This window comes from Lasiodiplodia theobromae, assembly GCF_012971845.1.
Source record: "Lasiodiplodia theobromae strain AM2As chromosome Unknown scaffold_14, whole genome shotgun sequence".
Classification (NCBI taxonomy): domain Eukaryota; kingdom Fungi; phylum Ascomycota; class Dothideomycetes; order Botryosphaeriales; family Botryosphaeriaceae; genus Lasiodiplodia; species Lasiodiplodia theobromae.
In genome coordinates, this window is record NW_023336344.1 from 720,314 (window position 1) to 738,064 (window position 17,751).

The following is a 17,751-nucleotide window of genomic DNA, read 5'->3' on the forward strand; positions in this document are numbered from 1 at the left end:
GCTTAGCAAAAAAAGAGTACATTCACTACCTTTAAATACAAACAAAAAACAAACAGATCTAAATACGTGAAAAAACGACCAAGGAGGCTATCTTCTGCTGGCGATCCCTTCTACCCGACTTATAGAACAATCTCTGAGAAAACCTTGTGTAACTTGCCTGCGTCTTCGAGTTCTCCAACAAACAGAACATGCCCATCCGGACGGACGGCCACTATGCATCCGTTCAGTCTGTCGACACCATATGCCTGATAAGCCGTCCCGAGTCCTCCCGAGTACGGAAGATTATCCGCATAAACGTTTGATTGCGATTGCGAGCAAAGCGTCGAAGGCAATCTGCAGAAACGAACGTCTTCTCGTCTTGAACTATGCAGTACAAGAACATCAAAGATATTTTCTCCGTTTTCAGGCTGATCCTTGGGTAGCGGTAGAGCGAGCATTTGTCCGAGTTTCTGAACTCGTTTCAGCTGGTCTGGACGGGAGATGTCTCCCGCAAAGACTACGATCCGGTACTTGCCATCACTGGGAAATCTTTCTTGAAATTGTAGAGGACAGCCGCTGGCTTGCTCGATGACCTGCTGTGACGCAAATCGTCTTCCCACAATGATGTGTTGCGCCAGCTCTTGCTTGCTGACTATGTTGGCGCCGGTTTTAGCAACTACCATGCTCGGACCGTACTCGATGGATGTGCAGCTGGTGAACGGAAGCTCCTTGGCAAAAATCTCCTTAATATCTTCACCGGCCGAGAATCTTGCGGTAAGGTCTTCGTCGAACGCGATGAGTTGTTGAGCCACCTCGCGACGTTCAGTCTCATATGTCTTGAGGATGGAGGGCTTGGAAATCCCCTTGATGACATGTGCAACCTTCCAGCCGAGGTTGTAAGCTAAGTTCAATATTAGTAAGGTCCGCCCGCGTTGTGGGCAGATAAACGTACTGTCTTGTAGGCTGAAGTTCAACCCTATTCCTGCTTTTGGCGAATGTGTGTGTACTGCATCTCCAGCAAGGAACACACGTTCACTTTTGGAAAAGCTCGACCCTAACCTTTGGTTGCTCTGGTAGACAGCATGCCAATCATAATGCGAGAAATTGATCGTGTACGGCGCTAGGAGCTTCTGTGCTTGCTCGATAATGGTCTCCGGTGAAGCTTGGCTTCTATCAATACCGTCGAGTTCCACGCCAACACGGATCATGCCATTCTCGCGAGGAACAATCCCCATGGTCCCTTGAGAGGTGGTTACAAAAGATCTCACACGAAGATCGGCTGTAAGGTCTATTAGCTCGTACGAGCCCACTAGGTGTGAATAGCACTTACGGAAGTCGGTCACGGGAACGATGTCCACAGCTCCCCACAGAGAGTCTTTGCCTTCTCCAACAAGCTTGATTCCAATCTGCTTTCGCGTCCAGCTCCGCGCCCCATCACATCCGAAGACGTATTTCGCATGGACCACCTCTTCGGTGCCTTCTTTGCCGGTGGGTTTTCGTTCCAGCTCTTTCTCATCGCCCGGGTTAATGCCAAATGCGCCCGGTGTAGGAACCGGAGCGGCCGGCGATTCGGCTATTTCCTCCTCGGTCAGGTGCCGAAGCGTCAGCTGGACCGGATATGCCTGGGGGTCCTGGAGGTTCTGCTCGTCGATCTGCAATTTGGTCGGCGCTACGCCGCGTTCAACTTCGACATTTCCCAACTCTTTGATGGCGTCAAGCAGAGTGCGTTCGATTTGGCCTTCACACATGGGTAAGTACATGTTTGTGCAGCGGCGGATCGGGAAACTCACCTTGGTTGATGAGAACCTGGTGGAAGCGGCTGAGCTCTGGGTAGTAATCTGAAGCGACTCCACAGGGCTCAATACCACCAGATTTTCCAGAAGCCTCTCACAGTATCAGCGGACGCTTTGCATAATGCTGTTTGGAGCACTACTTACCCAGAACCGGGATTCGACCAGATGAGCGGCACGCTTGTAGATTTCGTCGGCTATCCCAAACGAGTCGAGAATTTCCATCGTTCGGGGTTGAAGGCTATCGGCCTGGCCTTTGAAGACTTTCGTTGCGCGTTTATCGATGATCCGTACATCGATGCCACACTTCGTCATCCACAAGGCGGCCATGAGACTGTACGCTTTTTTAGAGGGCTTATTCGCATTGAATGTGTTTTATTTAGACTTACCCCGCTGGTCCGGCGCCGATAATGACAACATCTGTCTTGGACTCCGGAAGAGGAGCCATGTTCGAGATGTTTAATTCAGATCGTAGTTACTTCCCGTCGAGACATTCAGTTTGGAGGACAGCATACCCTTTAAGTACTGTACGTACAAATCCGAGTTGGAGCAAGGGGCTAAAGTCGGTGAACGATTATGAAGCAAATTCAGCTTCCGAACGATCTCTGAATATCACCCTCGGATGAAGGATATCCGAAGAAACACGGAGAAAGCTACTGCCGGGATCACCATAGAGATGGAAAGCTGATATAAGGGTTGTGAAGGCACCTAAAACATGTGCAATCGCCACAAGATAGCTGTAGACAGCGATGAAGTAGCAAGAATAAGGGAGCAAATAGAGAGCCCGAAGCTACCGTTAACGGATGAGGCACAACGCTTATCCGCGTAAGAGATAAGGTATGGACGAGGTTGCTCCGGCAAACGGATGAGGTAAGAGCCGAGACCTGCGCTGATGAACTGGTTGACGAACTATCCGAGACTACTGACTATGGGGATAAGTGCGGGAAAGTGGTTTGATCCGTTCATTCGGCTTTTCGGATAAGATATCCGACCGAAGACCAGAGGCTGATCAAACGGGTTAGCGAGGAGTATAGCATGATCGTGATAATTGAACTTTATATATTGTCAAGTAACGCTAGTCTAGAATGAGAACTTCACGCACCACGCACTGATTCTTGGTACGCTTGACTATCCTTCCGACGCTTCCTACCCACGGTGTCCAAACGATTGTTGTGGTTGGTGCTACTAGTATGCAAGGTGGCTCCGTGTCTCTGCGTTGCTTGAGAGCAAACAGTGGAACATCAGGGCCATCACCCGCAATCCTCATGGAGAGTCTGCCAAGACTATGGTCGCGAAAGGAGTTGAGGTAGTGGGTGCGAACTTCGATGATGATGTCTCGGTGGCAAGGAATTTCCGGACCTTTCTGGAAAGACCACATTCCTCTATTTCGGATACTACCTGCCCAACATGGTTCATCTGCCCATGTTGAAGCCGTTTGAAATGGTAAGCTACATTCTTCAGATTGTTGACTGCAGACAACGGGACTTGGCTGCCCCATCTTACAACTCCATCATCATCCTCCTTACCCGTCGCTGGACCAAGACGCTACTATTTCACAAGTCTAGCTCAAGGTAACTCGTGCCTATATCAGGCCTCACAATCCGCCCTCAGTTGGCAACGACGGCCTCCTCCTCGGCACTCCTGATGCCCGTCTTCGTTTCCGTGTGCTCCTTGCTCAGCACGCTCCGCTTAATGAACAGCGTCACCACGACGCCGCACGCCGACACGCACGCATACAAAATCCAACTGTTCCGCAGGCTCCACGCGAACGCCTTTCTGACAAGCAACTGCAGCCTCGGGTCGGCGATGCCGGCGATCAGCTCCACGTTCGCCGCGGCTGCGGGCCCCGCCAGCTCCGCCGCCAGCGCCGCGTCGACTCCTGCGCGCCTCAACGCGGCTTCCCGCATCGCCATGCCGTTCTGGAAGACGACGCCGCCGACGACGACGCTCAGCGAGGTGGCCAGGTTGCGCAGGAAGCCGAGGGCGCCCGTCGCGGCGGCGACGTCGTGCTGGGGCACGAGGGCTTGCACGGCCATGTTGGGCGGCTGGAAGCAGAGGCCGATGCCGACGCCCGTCAGCACCTCGAGGCCGACGATGGTGGGCACCGAGGTGTGGGCGCCGAGGAGGAGCGCGAAGAGGGCGACGCCGAGCGTCATCAGGACCATCCCGGCTTGCAGCAGCTGGCGGTACTCGCCCGTGGCGTGGATGAGGGCGCCGGTCGCCGCGGCGGCGAGGGCTGAGGTCGTGACGAGCGGTAGGATGAGCAGGCCTGAGTGGGTGGGCGTCGCCAGCTTGGCAGCCTGCAGGTACAGCGGAAGGTAGTACTCGGCGGCGAAGAAGACGAATCCGTGGATGAAGGTGATGGCGTAGGCGGCGATGTTGGACCGCTCGCGGAACAGCCGCATCGGTACAATGGGATACGTCGCGAGGTACTTCTCGCTGAGGATGAAGAAGAGGCCCATGAGGCTGCCAAAGACGATCAGGCAGATGGTTTTAGCCGACGACCAAGCCGCTACAACGCCACCGAAGTTGAGGCCCAGAAGTACCATTAGCGTAAGGCCGAGCATGGTAACGCTACCAAACCAGTCTACAGCTCGAAGACCGTCGGCCATACGCGTCCGTGGGTTGTGTAAGTCGAGAAAGAGTACGGCTAGAACAAAAGCAGTCCCCGCTAGCGGTAGGTTGAGCCAAAAGATCCAGCGCCAAGATACCCGCTCCGCTAGCACGCCGCCAAGCACCGGTCCTATACCGCCTGAGACTGCCCAAATTATCTGGGTCGAACCTAGAAATAGGCTACGCTGCCGGAGGCTGAAGATGTCGGAAATAGCGATGGTGACCAGCTGGATTAGTCCGCCACCGCCGATGCCTTGAATCGCGCGGCCAACGATCAGGACTACCATAGTGCGGGCCATGGCGCAGATAATGCTACTACCAAAGAAGAGGAGTAGGCATATGAGTATAATAGGCTTGCGACCCCAAATATCAGAGAATTTGGCCCAGAGCGGCATTGCGGCGGCTTTGGAAAGAAGGTATGCGCCGCCAATCCAGGTGTACCCAGAGGCCGAGTGTAGCTGGGATATGATGGTCGGTATGGCGGTCGAGACGATTGTCTGGTCTAGGGCAGCAATGAAGAGAGATATCTGCACTGTCTAAGCATCACGCTCCAGATCGGGGTCGACTGCTGCCTTCGTCTAGCAATATTGGCACTCACATAAAGAGCCGTGAGGATGGCGAATATCTTGAATCGGCCTCGGGATGGCCTTGTACTTTGCTCATCCGGCGGTTCTAACTCCATTGGCTCCACGGCCTGCCGCCTTGGTGCATCCTGCGCAAGAGAGCACGAGATCTCGAGGCCCCTGTCTTGTTCCATGGTGGACGTGGAGGTTTTTGCGCTCTGAAAACAGGTGGGTTAATTGTTGGACAAGAGACAATCAATGGCCAAGGTAGAAGTGCCGGACGAGTTGAACGAAGGCCGAGCGGAGATGGGGGTGACTCACCGCTTGAGGGGTGGTCCTCGTACTCTTTTGCTCCGCGATTTTGTCACCACAGCAGATCTCGGTTAGCTGCGGAGAGGATGCTAGGTTTATCTCTGCTATCACTAATTAGGTGAAGCGCCTCCTCGCTGGTCATTGATCTGATCACCGCGCAGCCAACCAGCGAAGAACGACTGGGCCGGGGCGGGGCCGCGTTTTAGGCGTGGCGCTTGCGGGGGTGGTGGCTGTGCCTGGCCGGCCTAGCATACCATGTGCTGGAACGCCGTTATGTCGGTGATCCTGCCACATGAGCCGACCAGGAATAAAGCCTCAAGCCCATTTCAGCAGATGGCGATCCAACGGTCTACAGCTCGCTCTTGCACCGCTTGGCTCCAGCGGCAATCGCTTGCGCGAAAGAGCCTCCAATATTTACTTCAAGTAGTTCCAGGACTTGCCTGTGAGGCCGCTGCTCATCATCTCAGCCCTTTCGCCATAACACTTCCACGACCAATCCGTGAGCGTCACTTTGTCGTCTGTTTCATACGGAGTACCTTCTTATCCCGCTGTATTTAGCTGCTAGGTTTCAACTCATTAAAGGGTGCTACCGGCCGCCCCGTCTCGAAATAGCTTCGAACGTTCTCGAAGGCCTCTTTCTGCGCCCTCCGCAAGCTTCCCTCGGTCAGACCGCCCACATGGGGCTGCACCACAACTCTCTCGCTCTCCAGCCAATACTGCCTTATTCCCTTGCCGTCCTCGCCTTCGTCTTCAAACACATCCAGCCCAGCTCTTTCAATATGCCCGCTCTCCAACGCCTCGATAAGCGCAGCCTCGTCAACCACGCCGCCGCGCGAAGTGTTGACCACAAACGAGCCCCTCTTCATCAACCGCAACTGCTCGGCCCCGATGAGCCCCTCGGTCTCGGGCGTAAGCGGGCAATGCAGAGACAAAACATCGCAAGACCGCAGCAACTCCTCCAAAGTCTCGCAACACCTAAGCACCTCTCTTCCCTTCCCCTCCTCCGCACTGCAGCCTCCTTTCACAACCTCCTCCTCTTCCTCCCTCCCCAACCTCCCCCCACCCCTCGCATAATACACCACCCTCATCCCAAACGCCGCCACACACTTCCTCGCCACCCTCCTCCCAATCGCCCCCATCCCCACCACGCCCAACACCAAATCCCCCGGATCCCTGACCAACCTCCCCCCACCGCCGCCATACCCGCCCCTCCACTCCCCCCTCCTCATCCCCGCGCTCAACCCCCACGCATCCCGCACCACCGCCAACACCAACCCAACCGCCCAATCCGCCGTCGCCTCCGCGACCGCGTTGCGCGTGTTGCAGAACCACACCCCGCGGCGCGTCAGCCACGCGACGTCAAAGGCGTCGGCGCCGGCTTGGCCGGATGCGACGACGCGGAGGTGCGGGAGGAACGGGGTGAAGAAAGTGGCGTCGAAGGGGGCGTAGGGGGAGGAGGTGGCGTCGAGGCGGGTGATGAGGGCGGCGAAGGGGCCGTGGGTGGTGACGGTCGCAGGCAGGGTGGTGGAGAGGAGGTGCGGGCGGGTGGTGGGGGTGGGGAGGATCTGTGGGGATGTCAGTGCTTGGGTTGGGGTGGAAAGAGGGTGGTGGTCTTTCTTTCTGGTTTGCGTTTGGTGTTGTGGGAAGAGAAGAATTGACGGGGGGGAAACCTTACAGTGACGTCGTAGGACTTTTTGAACGCGGATAGGTAGTCCGGGTCGAGGTACTTCGGGTCGCCGAGGACGAGCACTTTGGGACGAGCGTCCGAGGGGTTGGATGAGATGAAAGAGGGCATTATACCGCAGGCTTCCTAAACGCGGAAATTCTCTCTTGGTAACTTGTGAAGGAAAATGATAACGAGGAAGCTGAAGCTGAAGATGGAGAATGAGAAGAGTGAGGTACCAAGGTCGCAGCGAACGGTGGTCCCAGATACTGAAAGAAAATCAGAGTGGAATTGCAAAACAACACCAAATACAATTTAGAATGGTACAAGGCGGCTCCGGCTTATATGCCATTTCCCCCTCTGTATGCCGCCCGAGCTTTCATACAACACTGCAGTGAAAACAGTACTACAGCGTTCAGTCAAGCAATAAACGTGAGAACAGCGAAAAAATTAGCAGTCAAAATTAAATATCATTCCATCGAAGACGTAAGTGCTCCACAATCAGGAATGTATCTCGCCATCGAAATGTAGGATGGGATGGGAGATCCGACGGATGTTGACTTGGCCTTCCGTGTTTGAGCACCTGGACACTTGAGTCGCTCTAAATGCAGGTGCTTCAAACGTGAACACCAAGATGGCATTTTAAAAGTTTCGATGCGTAGACCCGTTGCAAGGCTGACACATACCACGCATCTCGCACAGGTACAAAAAATAAAGAAAAACGTTGAAGTACTACAAAAAAAAAAAAAGAGTAGCGGCTGCAAGAGCATATCCCTGGCCGATCTTCCCATCCGTCGGAGCTCCGCCGGATGCACCCTTCCCCACCAAAAACCCATAGCCTGATCGCACCACCACCAACACCTCCCCAATCCTTCACTCTCTCAACACGAGAGAGCCGATCACACGCGCACAAACACAGACACCGTCCGTCCGTCCGCCCGCCAAGCCACCGACGATGACGGTCGACGACGTGGCGACGACTTGCCAAGCGCGACGGCGCGGCTGGGAGATAAGGAAACGCACGCACGCCAAGGCCGAGCCATGACCTCAATAACCGCCGACCAAGACGACCGGGCCGCGCCGCGCTGCAGCGAAAACCAGCATATCCCTTCCGAACGCGGTAATCCTGCAAGTCTTGTCCCCCTTTAAACCTTCAAACCCTCACAACTTCGAACGTCTTGCCAAGGGTTTGGCAAGGCTCAGCGGTGCTCGTCGGGGCTGCACAAGCGTTTCTTGGGCTCCTTTGCCCTACCAACAAGGTTAAGGCTGGTTTCTTTTTTTTTTCTGGTAGTGACCCACACACACGCACACCGAGAATATGCATGTGTGTTGTGCAGGGAGGGGTTTCCTGTCCGACCGCTAGCGCGAGGAATAACAGGCCGTCAAACCAGAGCAGAAGAGAACAAGGGATGACAGTGCCCATACGAAGGACACGACTGGGTCGAGTTCACCGGCACCTGCTTTCTTTTTACACCCTTAAACACGAAGTAAAACAAAAGCACGTCAGCGGTCGAACGTAAAACCTCTCTGTACACCCAACGACCCATACTCTCCCCGCTTCCTCTCCGCAAACCTCTCAAAAGTCTCCGCAACTCGTTGACTAACAAAGTATTGACAAGATAATACACATCTATCATATCTTTCTAGCTATATACAGACTAAACAAACAGTACATACATGCCGTATTTCCCATTGCCTACACCGACTCTTTTTGTTCTCGTTCTTCTCTTTTTCTCCAAATAATGCTACAAGCATAAAGGGAGAAGAAAAAAAAAACATAGACAGGAAACTCAAAAAACACGCAAAACTCCGTAGCGGGGGGTCCAGGTCCGTCGTCCCTTACTGTTACAGCAATATTCGTAAAGGTCTTGGTGAGTCAGTGAGTCAGCATAAAAAAAGAGAAAAAAAAAAAAGAGGTGACAACAACAACAGAAAAACAACAAAGCAGGCAGCCAGCCAGCGGCCCCCATCATCGCAGATGGGTGGGACCATCGTATAGGTATCAACGCGAAGAAAAAAAGACAAAGAATCCTCCCGAATCCGCATCATCACACAACAGCAGTCTGGCCGTTAACCAGCGGCTGCTGCGTCGCCACGGCCGTCGGCACCTCCTCCACCACCCTCCCCTTCCTCCCCCTCCCACGCTCCTTCTCCCTCTCCCGTTCCTTCTCCTTCTCCCTCGCCTGCACCCCCCACTCCTCCCCCAACCCCACCCCCGCCCTCCTCGCACCGGACACCGCACCGAGACACCTCCCAATCGCCTCCAAATCCCCCAACAACGTGACGTGGCCGCGATCAGAGCTCACGCAGCCGCCACGCACGACGCTGTACCCCTCAGGCACCTGCGCGGCGCGGGCGAGCACCACTCCATCACCGCTCGCGAAAGCCAGGTCGTCGTAGCAGTCGGTGTGGCGGATGTGCTCGCGGGACAGGACCTTGGCGCCGTACACGGTCGGGATGGATTTGCCGTAGATGACGGCGGCGGGGGGGTAGGCGTTGGTGCCGCCGTGGCTGGCGGTTCCGAGCTCCGGTCTGAAGGCGAGTTCTTCTTTGAATTTTTTGACTTCGGCGAGCGTGCGCGTGAGGTAGGCGATGGCGGCGTCGCGGGGGATGGTGACGGCCGTGGCGGGGTTGCTGTTGTTGCTGGAGAAGGGGGAGTCGGTGTTGTTGCCGCCCATCTGCGGCGCCATGCCGCTGCCTGCTGCGCCGCCTTCGGCTTTGGCTTCGGCGTTGGCGGTTTTGGCGGCGGAGGTCGCTTTGGCCTTTTCGTCCTTGAGCTTGTCGGATTGGCTGGTGGAGTTGCTATTTTTGTGGAGGGAGCTCTTGCGGCCGATGGACGGGAGGCTAGGGAGAACGCTGGCCATGGAGCTGATGACGCCAGTGATGCCGCTGGGGGAATTGCTGTCCTTGAACGGAGGGAGAGGCGTCGTGATGACTGGCGAAAGGGCGTGGTCGATCCATGTCTGAACGTCAAAGAAGTCAATTGGGAACTCCTCCTTGGTCTCCTTGTTGAAGAAGCATTTCCCGTCGAGCGGCAAGAGTGCGAAGCTCGTCCTGATGGTGAAGTTGACTTGCGCAGTCAGGACACGTGAGCTGAGGAGGACGTCATCTCCATTGCGGAGCGGACCGAGGATGTTGACGCATGTGTTCGGAGTGCCAGCGTAGATGACGCCGGAGAACAGCTCTGGCCTCTTGTTGATGGCGTGGCGAGTGATGAGACCACCAAGACTGTGCGCGATGACTATAGCACCCCTCTTCTCCTTGGGCGTGTCTGGCTGATTGCAAGGCAGTTGCTCCAAGTACTGGATGAGCTTGCGGCTGAGCAGGTGCGGGCTCAGTCTCCAGTCATACGAGTACTCATGAATGCGAAGGTCACCGTTCAATGCATTCTCCGAGGCGCGCAGGCGCTTGAATAGTCTTCGTGCGACGTCAACTGGTCCGACGTGTGTCAACATGCCGCCAGGAATCACGCGTTCCTCCATCGTCTCTTCGTCCTCCGGGTTAAGGCCAACTTCCAGATCGACTTTACGCAGGTTCAGCCCGACCTTGATCGGCACCCAAAGCTGGCGGTGCGGGGGTTCTGCAGACCGCAGAATAGAGCCGCGATAGCCTCCTAAGATAACCACATCGCCCGTGAGGTCCTGAACAGCTTTGGTAAAGTACGGGTGCTGTGCAGCAGCGGCTGGAGTCATGCCAGCGTTGCCACCACCAAATCTCGGGCTTTTCTTCGCACTTTCGACGGAAGCCTTGTTCAAATTCAACGGGCTCGGGGTAGCCTTCCGTGTGCTATTTGAGGAAGACCCCTTCAGCGAGCTAGCTCGGCCTCTCGTGAGGTCAGTGAGGGACGAGGACAGAGACGAGGGGATATTAAGGCTAGGCATGGACGGCATGCCAGGAAGCTTGAAGTTTGCGTCCTGCCACGAGTCCTTGATGGCCTTCAGACGGCTGTTCACCTGCTCAGACACATGCTCAAATCGGCTGTCATCACCAAGAGAAGAGGCTCTGGATAGAGTACGATGGAGGACGAGGGACTCGTCCGACGCCGATCTCTTCAGACTGCGCTGTGTCAGCTGTCTGTTTATTGACTGAGGTCGCGCGGGCGTAGGCTTCTCGACAATCACTTGCGGAGGGGCTTCTTGGGGAGCAGGGGACTTTGCGCCGTCGTTCTGGATGGTCGAGCGACGCGTATGAGCAGACACGTTGGAGCTTGCACTCTTGGACGAGGCCGAGTCAATGTCTGGCCGAGGGCTGGGCGGGGCCATCAATGTCTGCGACCTTCCCTTCCTCGAGCTTGACGCAGTATCATTATTCTCGCGGCGGTCCTGGCTGCTTGGCCAACCAGGAAAGGTGAAGCTGCTAAGAAGGTTGGGGCTCTTTGGCATGCTGAAGGTGAGACGTTTCTTGGAGCCGTCGTTCTGGGAGCCCGACGAGGCGCGGCGGCGGTGGCCGGCAAAGCTCTCCCGTAACGATTGACGCAGCTCGTCGGACCTCTGAAAGACCTTGGGGCCGGACCTCCATGGCGACGGCATCCGCTTGGGCGAGCTCTCCAGGCGGGGTGTGGCGGGTTCCGGCGGACTTTCCCTGGGCGACTGCAGCAGCTGAGAGCTGAGGACCGTGGGCGTCGAGGTTCCCGTGCTATCGCCGGCCTTGGGGTCATTGGCGCCCTCTAGTCCATACTGGCTTGTGTCTCCAAAGGGACCGTCCATCAAGTCGTCCATGGCAGCAACCTTCTCGGCGGCGGGGGTGGTGGGCGAGGTGAAGTGCGTCTGGGCATGGCCGATACTGACGCCCACGAGTGACTGGACGTCGTGCGAGGGGATGTCATTTGGGTCGGCTAAATCGTCGTCGGAGGGCGTCGACAGATCGGAGTGATTCATGGAGCTGAAGCGGGCGTCCAGAAGCGCATTGGGCAGGCTATGATGAGACCTGTGGCCGCGGGATTTGGCGGAAGGGGTCGGTAAGGCAGACATTTTTGCGGCAGGGAGTACGGCATGGGCGGGAGGGCGGGCTACTTGTGGATACTGAGTTGGTGGGCTGAACCGGGGCAGTGCATGGTTCCGCGCGGTGCCGCGGCTGTGGCAGGAGGGCGCTTACGGGCGTTGGTCGAGGAGCGGTGCACAGGGTGGGCCTCCAGGTTGCTTCGCCGACGGGCCCGTGGTAGGGCAGGAATGGTGGACGCATTTGGGCGGAGCTGCGAGCTGAGGGCAATGTCGTCATGTTTTTGGAAAGACGGTTTGTTACGTGCCTGCAAGGAACACCTAGCGCGACGAACCCCTTCAAATTCCCGCCGCCCGCTCGGGCCCCGGAAGTCGCGCCCTCCGAACCACTCCCTCCCCCGCTCCGCTCAAAAACGAATACGCGTCTTCAGTCCGTGCCAACCCGCGACGCGTCCCATTCTACGCCCTCAGCCGCCGCTGCCTGACCGATCGGGCTGCCTGGCTGCAACCACACCTGCCACTCTTGTCGTGGCACGCGCTGTATCGCCAGCCGTTGCAGCCTGGGCAGTCGCTTAGAAGCTCCGCTCAGGAGGCCCCAACACAGGGCTGCCGTTGGCCATGGCGTCCACTGGTACCCCGACACCTCGCCCAGTCCCTGCGTCAGCGTGAGCGTGCGCAGGCTTGACGGCAGCAGCTCGTCGCCGCGAACCTCGTGAACCCGTTCTGGCACCTCCCATCCCATCAGCGCGCAGATTGGGATGCGCAGCTCCTCCAGGTGCGAAAGCTCAGCGAAGCCCCTAAAAGCACCGTACGTGACCTGCTGGATGGCTTCGGCCGAGACGTGTGGTGGCCACCACCGGAGCCTGATATCCACCCGCGCCAGCCTTTTTGCCCGCAGCAGCGCCCTCTGGAGCAAGGAGAAATTAGTGCCGTGCAGCCGCCGGTCTGAGGCCACGAGCGAGTACAATCGGAATTCGGTCAAGTGGGGTGAACTGAGGACCAGCGCTTCCACGTCCGGCTCAGAAACCGGCACCCATTCGATCGCGAGCTTTGTCAGGGAGCTTTTCATTGTTGCGTCCAGCATCACATGCGAGTAAAAGTACGGCCCTGCTTTGGGCTCCCGCGTGTAAACCAGGCTGTCGAGGCCGGGCAGAAGCTGTAAATATCCGTAATCGGCATACCGCAACCGGAAAAAAAAGTCCATGATCATTTCGACATTCTTCAAGTCTGGGCAGACGCCTTTGAATCCATCCCACCCTATCCAACGCGTTGCCAGCATTAACGGTGTGTAGCCCATCGAGGCAATCCTTCCTACACGCACCGTCTGGAGGTTGTTGAATCGTGATAGTAGCCAGCAAATCTCAAATTCTGCGTCGCATCTTTGCCCTACCGTTTCTGGCACTTGGAATATCCGGTTGACCTCTATTATCGCTGCTCTTCGTAAAGCCTTGTCGTCTTGTGTCTGGGCCCAGAACTTCGACATGTATCCCACGTCAAATGAATACGCCTTGACGTGTTTCGCTAGCTCGGGCCTGTAGTTGATCGTGCGGAATAGAGCAAAGGTATGCTTAACGTCTGTGTAGAGATGCGGTTCTGCTTGCCGCCGGAAGTCCCTGCAGGTCCTGGAAATGTACGCGAGTTCACGCATAGGAAGTAGCTTGATGATCATCTCCATTAGCTCTTCTGGCAAGTCTCCGAGCGACTTCCCTGGAATCCAGCATTGTTGTTGATCCATCGTGGTCGGTTTGCCTGCTTGGTATCGAATGAGTAGGTAGATGGAAACACAGTTCTCCACGCAATTTATTATGTGCGCCTCCTCACTACCTGCTGTGTGTTCCATGGTTCTCAGCCGAAAGACTTTGCTCTTCCAACACCATGGGTCGTTGTGTACCAGGGTTTTCTGGACCCTGATATCGAAGTCCCTCCTGAATGACCACCCGGACTCAACCCAACAAGCAACCCGACCTGACCTACAGAGATCACCATGTTCGAAACGTCGCTTGGTAGGGCAACCACCCAAGCCACCGCTAGTAATAGGCGGGCCCTGGCTTGGTGGGGACTCAGTATTGAAATATTGAAAGGCCCACATGCCCAACGTAACTTCTTCCGCATCACAGCCATTTACGGTATCTGAAGGCTTGTGCTCCATTTCCTTTCTCGGTTAGTCAGAGGTCGAACCGCGTGCCTCTTTCGTCAGGCCTCCCCCCTGTCGATCACAAACGGGGGATGCACAGCCTCCCCGCCCGGTGAGGATTCCGAAGATCCGGCTTTTCGGTAACCCCCAGACATTTGAAATAGTCCGTGGAGAAGTCTGTGTCGCGTTACCCAGGAATGACTACTAACCAGATACGCCTATTTTACCATATGCAAGGAAGTGACGCTGCGGATCTTAAATAGAATCCAGTTTTCTTAACTCCATCGCACCATAGATGTTGCGCTCTAACGTTACTTGCGTGGGAAATCAAATCTCAGGTCTCAATGTATCATACAATATTGGCACCTATATCGACGTCCAGATGTTTGCTTCAACTTCCCGTCAACGAAGAATATAATATCCTTGCAGTTAACCTTAATCTATTATAGTAACCCTGTCTTATCACAGACGAACTCCAAACGGCTGCTCTGAGCTACCTATATCCGCAACTCTCAAAAACTCACTTCATGGTTTGTACTCAACCTTACAGACATACACGCAATAGCAAAAGGCCTCCGCCCAAACGACAAGAAATCGACCAATGACAAAGCATAATGCACCATAGTTCGGTGCATGGGGGAATAAAATCAACGACTCTGCACAAGCATATACAAAATACTCACCAGGACGCTCTCAAACAAGAACCAACTCCCTCTTCTCCGCTCCAGCAAACCACTCGTCCCCACAAGAAAACGTGCCCACACGCTCATAACACCGTCCACCGTCTACAACACTCTTCCCATTTCCCCGCCCTCTGTTACCACCCTTCGACGGCGGCGACGAAGATGACGATGATGGAACAAGCACCAACCCCGCAATCCACGAGCCCTCGCACCTCGCCATGCCCAAACACAAAACGTTCGCCTCAAAGCCAGCGACGCCCACCTCTTCACCTTCATTTTCATCACCTACCTTTGCTCTGCGAACACTACTACCACCGCTACTATCAAGTCCAGTCACAGGAAGCAGCAGCGAATCAGGCACCATCTCGACAACGCCTCCGCCCTCGCCATGCGCGCGCTTCAGAAAATACCTCATCTTCTTCCTTCCCTCATCTTCATCACCATCATCCACCTTCACGACCAACTTAACAGCCACACCTGCACCTCCACCTCCACCATTATCACCACCACCACCACCACCACCACCCAAAACCGGCCCCACAAGCACAATCCACGCCTCCCTCACCGCACCAAGCGGATTCCTCCCCGCCGGCCTTGCCACCGCCTCTTCGACTCTCACCAACGATACGAACTCTTCCTCCCCCTCCTCATCCCCGACCACACCGCCAACACCGCCCCCACCACCAACACCCTCCCCCCGCTGCCCCGCCGACCCCCCCTCAACCCACGCATACCCAACCTCCCCCTCCACACTCGCCCACGACCAACTCGGCGCCCGCCACACCTTCGGTACAGGCCTCGCCGTCACCCCCATCGCCATCCCCGACGACGACGCGGCCGCCCACAGCAAATCCCCCACCAACCCCTCCCTCCACAACCCAGCCACGTACTCGCTCGCCCCCGCGCCTCTGCCCGCCGCACCACCACCACCACCACTCCCACTCCCACTCCCCCTCACAGCCAACAACCCCCTCGCAATCCCGCTGATCGCCGGCAACTTATCCGCCGGAAAACTCAACTCACGCGCCGTATACGCAGCCACAATCGCATGCCACGTCCGGCGATGCTGCGCGCGGCGGCCGGTGGTGAGGAGGCGGGGGAGGAGGCCGGGGGTGGTGGGCGAGGGTTTAGTTGTATGCTGGTGGGGGAGGAGGAGGTTGTGGTGACACTCGCAGCGCGAGGCGATGCGGCATTCGAACAGCAGCTCGTGCGCCGTGTAGTGCAGGATGCGCGAGCACAGGACGTGTTCTTGCAGCGCCCAGGCGCGGTGGCGGAGCGGTCCCGCGGGGGCGGGCGGGGGGTGGTAGTGGGTTGAGAGGGGGAGTTGCGGCTGGTAGTGGTGGTGGTGGGGGTCGGTCGGTGGGGGGAAGATGGGGAGCGTGGAGGAGGAGGACGAAGATGAGGATGCAGGAGAGGAAAGGTGGTGGTCTGGGATCTTCCTCGCGCAGAGCTTGTGCGCCTTCTTCGCGCGGGCGGAGGCGCGGTAGGACAACTTGGCGGGACGAGGGCGGGCAGCGAAGATGCCGGCGTCGCTGTTGGGCGCGGCCGTGGCGGCGACGGTCAGGTGGGCGTTCTCGTAGATGGCGCTCATCTGCGCCGACTCGACTTCCCAGTCGGCCGTCGAGTCTTGGATGATGCAGAGGGCGTCGATCCAGAGGTAGTGGATGCCGAGCGCCTGGGTGATGACGACGGCGTCCTGGAAGGATTGCGGGAGCGAGGAGAAGTCGATGTGGCGCTTGCGCTCGGCGAGGTTGGCCGTCGTGGTGATGAAGGTGGGACCGCCGCCCCAGCAGTGGCTGAGAGTGATGTACTTGACCTTGTTTGGAGGAGACTCACAGAGTCGGATGTGTTCGGTGGAGTCCGGGTCTTTCCCCAAGTATATGAGCCTTTTGGGGATAAACTCGTCCCGCAAACTCTGGCCGCAGAGACGATGTTTGTGGTTCTTGATGCAGTCCTCTATGGCTTTCCGAGCAAACTCAAACGAGTCGTCCGAGTCGGAATGCTTTGGCACCGACTGGCCGTGGCCGAGAGTGGGCCATGGCGATGGCTTGTCTAGTAATGCTCAGAAGGCAGTACGGTGATTCATGCTTGCTTCGCTATGTGCAGGGTCTTCTGAAACAAAGCGTTTGCAGCAGGCACAAAAAAAAGCCTAAGCGCTAAGAGCTTGATGGGACAGAAGCAGGATAAAGCACGTAGACATGGCCCATTCCAGGCCCAAATCGACGAAATAACAAACAAACGAAAAAAAGAAACCAACTTACCAAACGGGGCATAAATTTCTATATTCTCATACCTGCCTATATCAGGCCGCACCTCGAGCCGCAACGGGGCGCACTCGACCAGGTCCAGTAGCAGCCGCGGCTTCGTCTTCCGCCAGCCCTCAACGTGGGCATCGAGCGTGTGAGCGACCAGGCGGCAGCGCGGGCACTTTTCCTCTGAGCGCTTCAGCCGCACGGGGTCGACGCGCAGGCTCAGGCGAGCGACGGAGCGGCTCGTGCTCTCCTGGTCGTGGAAGGTGGCTGGATGGCTGCGCGGATCCAGGTTGTTGCACAGCTTGCACACCCGCCCGCTCTGGGTGCGGGCTAGCAGGCCACCAGGCTGCCTATCTGCCATGCTGATCGTCGGGCATGAGACATATGGCGTCAGCGTGGCTAGGCTGGGGAACGGTGCTGGGGCCTGGTTGGAACAAGGCTGCGGTCGGTGCTTCGCTGCGTGCGGTGGGTGGTCGGGCGGAGGTTGCGCGCGAGTGAGACGTCCCGTTCGCCGCAACCCCAAGGCGTCCGTGCGCCCCATGCCGTCGATGATCTGCAGCAACGGATGAGGATCCCGCATGCTCACATGCTGGGATTTTGCGATTGCCACCGTGATATCGATGTGAAAAGCATGCGCAAATCACGTCCAAGCAGAGTGGGGCCCTCCCAGATTGCAACTTGTGGAGTATGGCCCGGGCGCCTGTGCAGGTGATGTCACAATGAGAAAGAGCAGCAACAATACACATGTCTTACATCATGCATCATGGCCGCCACTGTGCTTCTGTGCCTTCCTATATCAAACCGCAAGAGCCTCGTGCCTACCTC

General features: G+C 56.7%; 6 protein-coding genes across 6 annotated transcripts; all 6 read right to left on the reverse strand.

The window, feature by feature from the left end:
* Nucleotides 1-223: 223 nt before the first annotated feature.
* On the reverse strand, nucleotides 224-2,217 carry LTHEOB_5262 (Phenol 2-monooxygenase; the record flags this gene model as incomplete). The annotated part of the gene is made up of 7 exons (XM_035514388.1): nucleotides 224-449; nucleotides 511-880; nucleotides 932-1,258; nucleotides 1,310-1,717; nucleotides 1,770-1,863; nucleotides 1,917-2,103; nucleotides 2,159-2,217. The coding sequence occupies 7 exons, from the start codon at nucleotides 2,215-2,217 to the stop codon at nucleotides 224-226; spliced, it is 1,671 nt and encodes a 556-aa protein (XP_035374130.1).
* A 1,159-nt stretch (nucleotides 2,218-3,376) lies between these two features.
* On the reverse strand, nucleotides 3,377-4,381 carry LTHEOB_5263 (MFS transporter; the record flags this gene model as incomplete). Its single annotated transcript, XM_035514389.1, has 1 exon — nucleotides 3,377-4,381. One exon carries the CDS (start codon nucleotides 4,379-4,381, stop codon nucleotides 3,377-3,379), a length of 1,005 nt encoding a protein of 334 aa, XP_035374131.1.
* A 1,430-nt stretch (nucleotides 4,382-5,811) lies between these two features.
* Nucleotides 5,812-7,052, reverse strand: LTHEOB_5264 (Glycerate-and formate-dehydrogenase; the record flags this gene model as incomplete). Its single annotated transcript, XM_035514390.1, has 2 exons — nucleotides 5,812-6,822; nucleotides 6,933-7,052. 2 exons carry the CDS (start codon nucleotides 7,050-7,052, stop codon nucleotides 5,812-5,814), a joined length of 1,131 nt encoding a protein of 376 aa, XP_035374132.1.
* A 1,916-nt stretch (nucleotides 7,053-8,968) lies between these two features.
* LTHEOB_5265 (uncharacterized protein) lies at nucleotides 8,969-11,890 on the reverse strand (the record flags this gene model as incomplete). Its single annotated transcript, XM_035514391.1, has 1 exon — nucleotides 8,969-11,890. The coding sequence occupies one exon, from the start codon at nucleotides 11,888-11,890 to the stop codon at nucleotides 8,969-8,971; it is 2,922 nt and encodes a 973-aa protein (XP_035374133.1).
* Nucleotides 11,891-12,284: 394 nt separating this feature from the next.
* Nucleotides 12,285-13,067, reverse strand: LTHEOB_5266 (F-box domain cyclin-containing protein; the record flags this gene model as incomplete). The annotated part of the gene is made up of 1 exon (XM_035514392.1): nucleotides 12,285-13,067. The coding sequence occupies one exon, from the start codon at nucleotides 13,065-13,067 to the stop codon at nucleotides 12,285-12,287; it is 783 nt and encodes a 260-aa protein (XP_035374134.1).
* A 1,617-nt stretch (nucleotides 13,068-14,684) lies between these two features.
* Nucleotides 14,685-17,506, reverse strand: LTHEOB_5267 (Het domain-containing protein; the record flags this gene model as incomplete). The annotated part of the gene is made up of 2 exons (XM_035514393.1): nucleotides 14,685-16,470; nucleotides 16,968-17,506. 2 exons carry the CDS (start codon nucleotides 17,504-17,506, stop codon nucleotides 14,685-14,687), a joined length of 2,325 nt encoding a protein of 774 aa, XP_035374135.1.
* Between the last annotated feature and the right edge of the window lie 245 nt (nucleotides 17,507-17,751).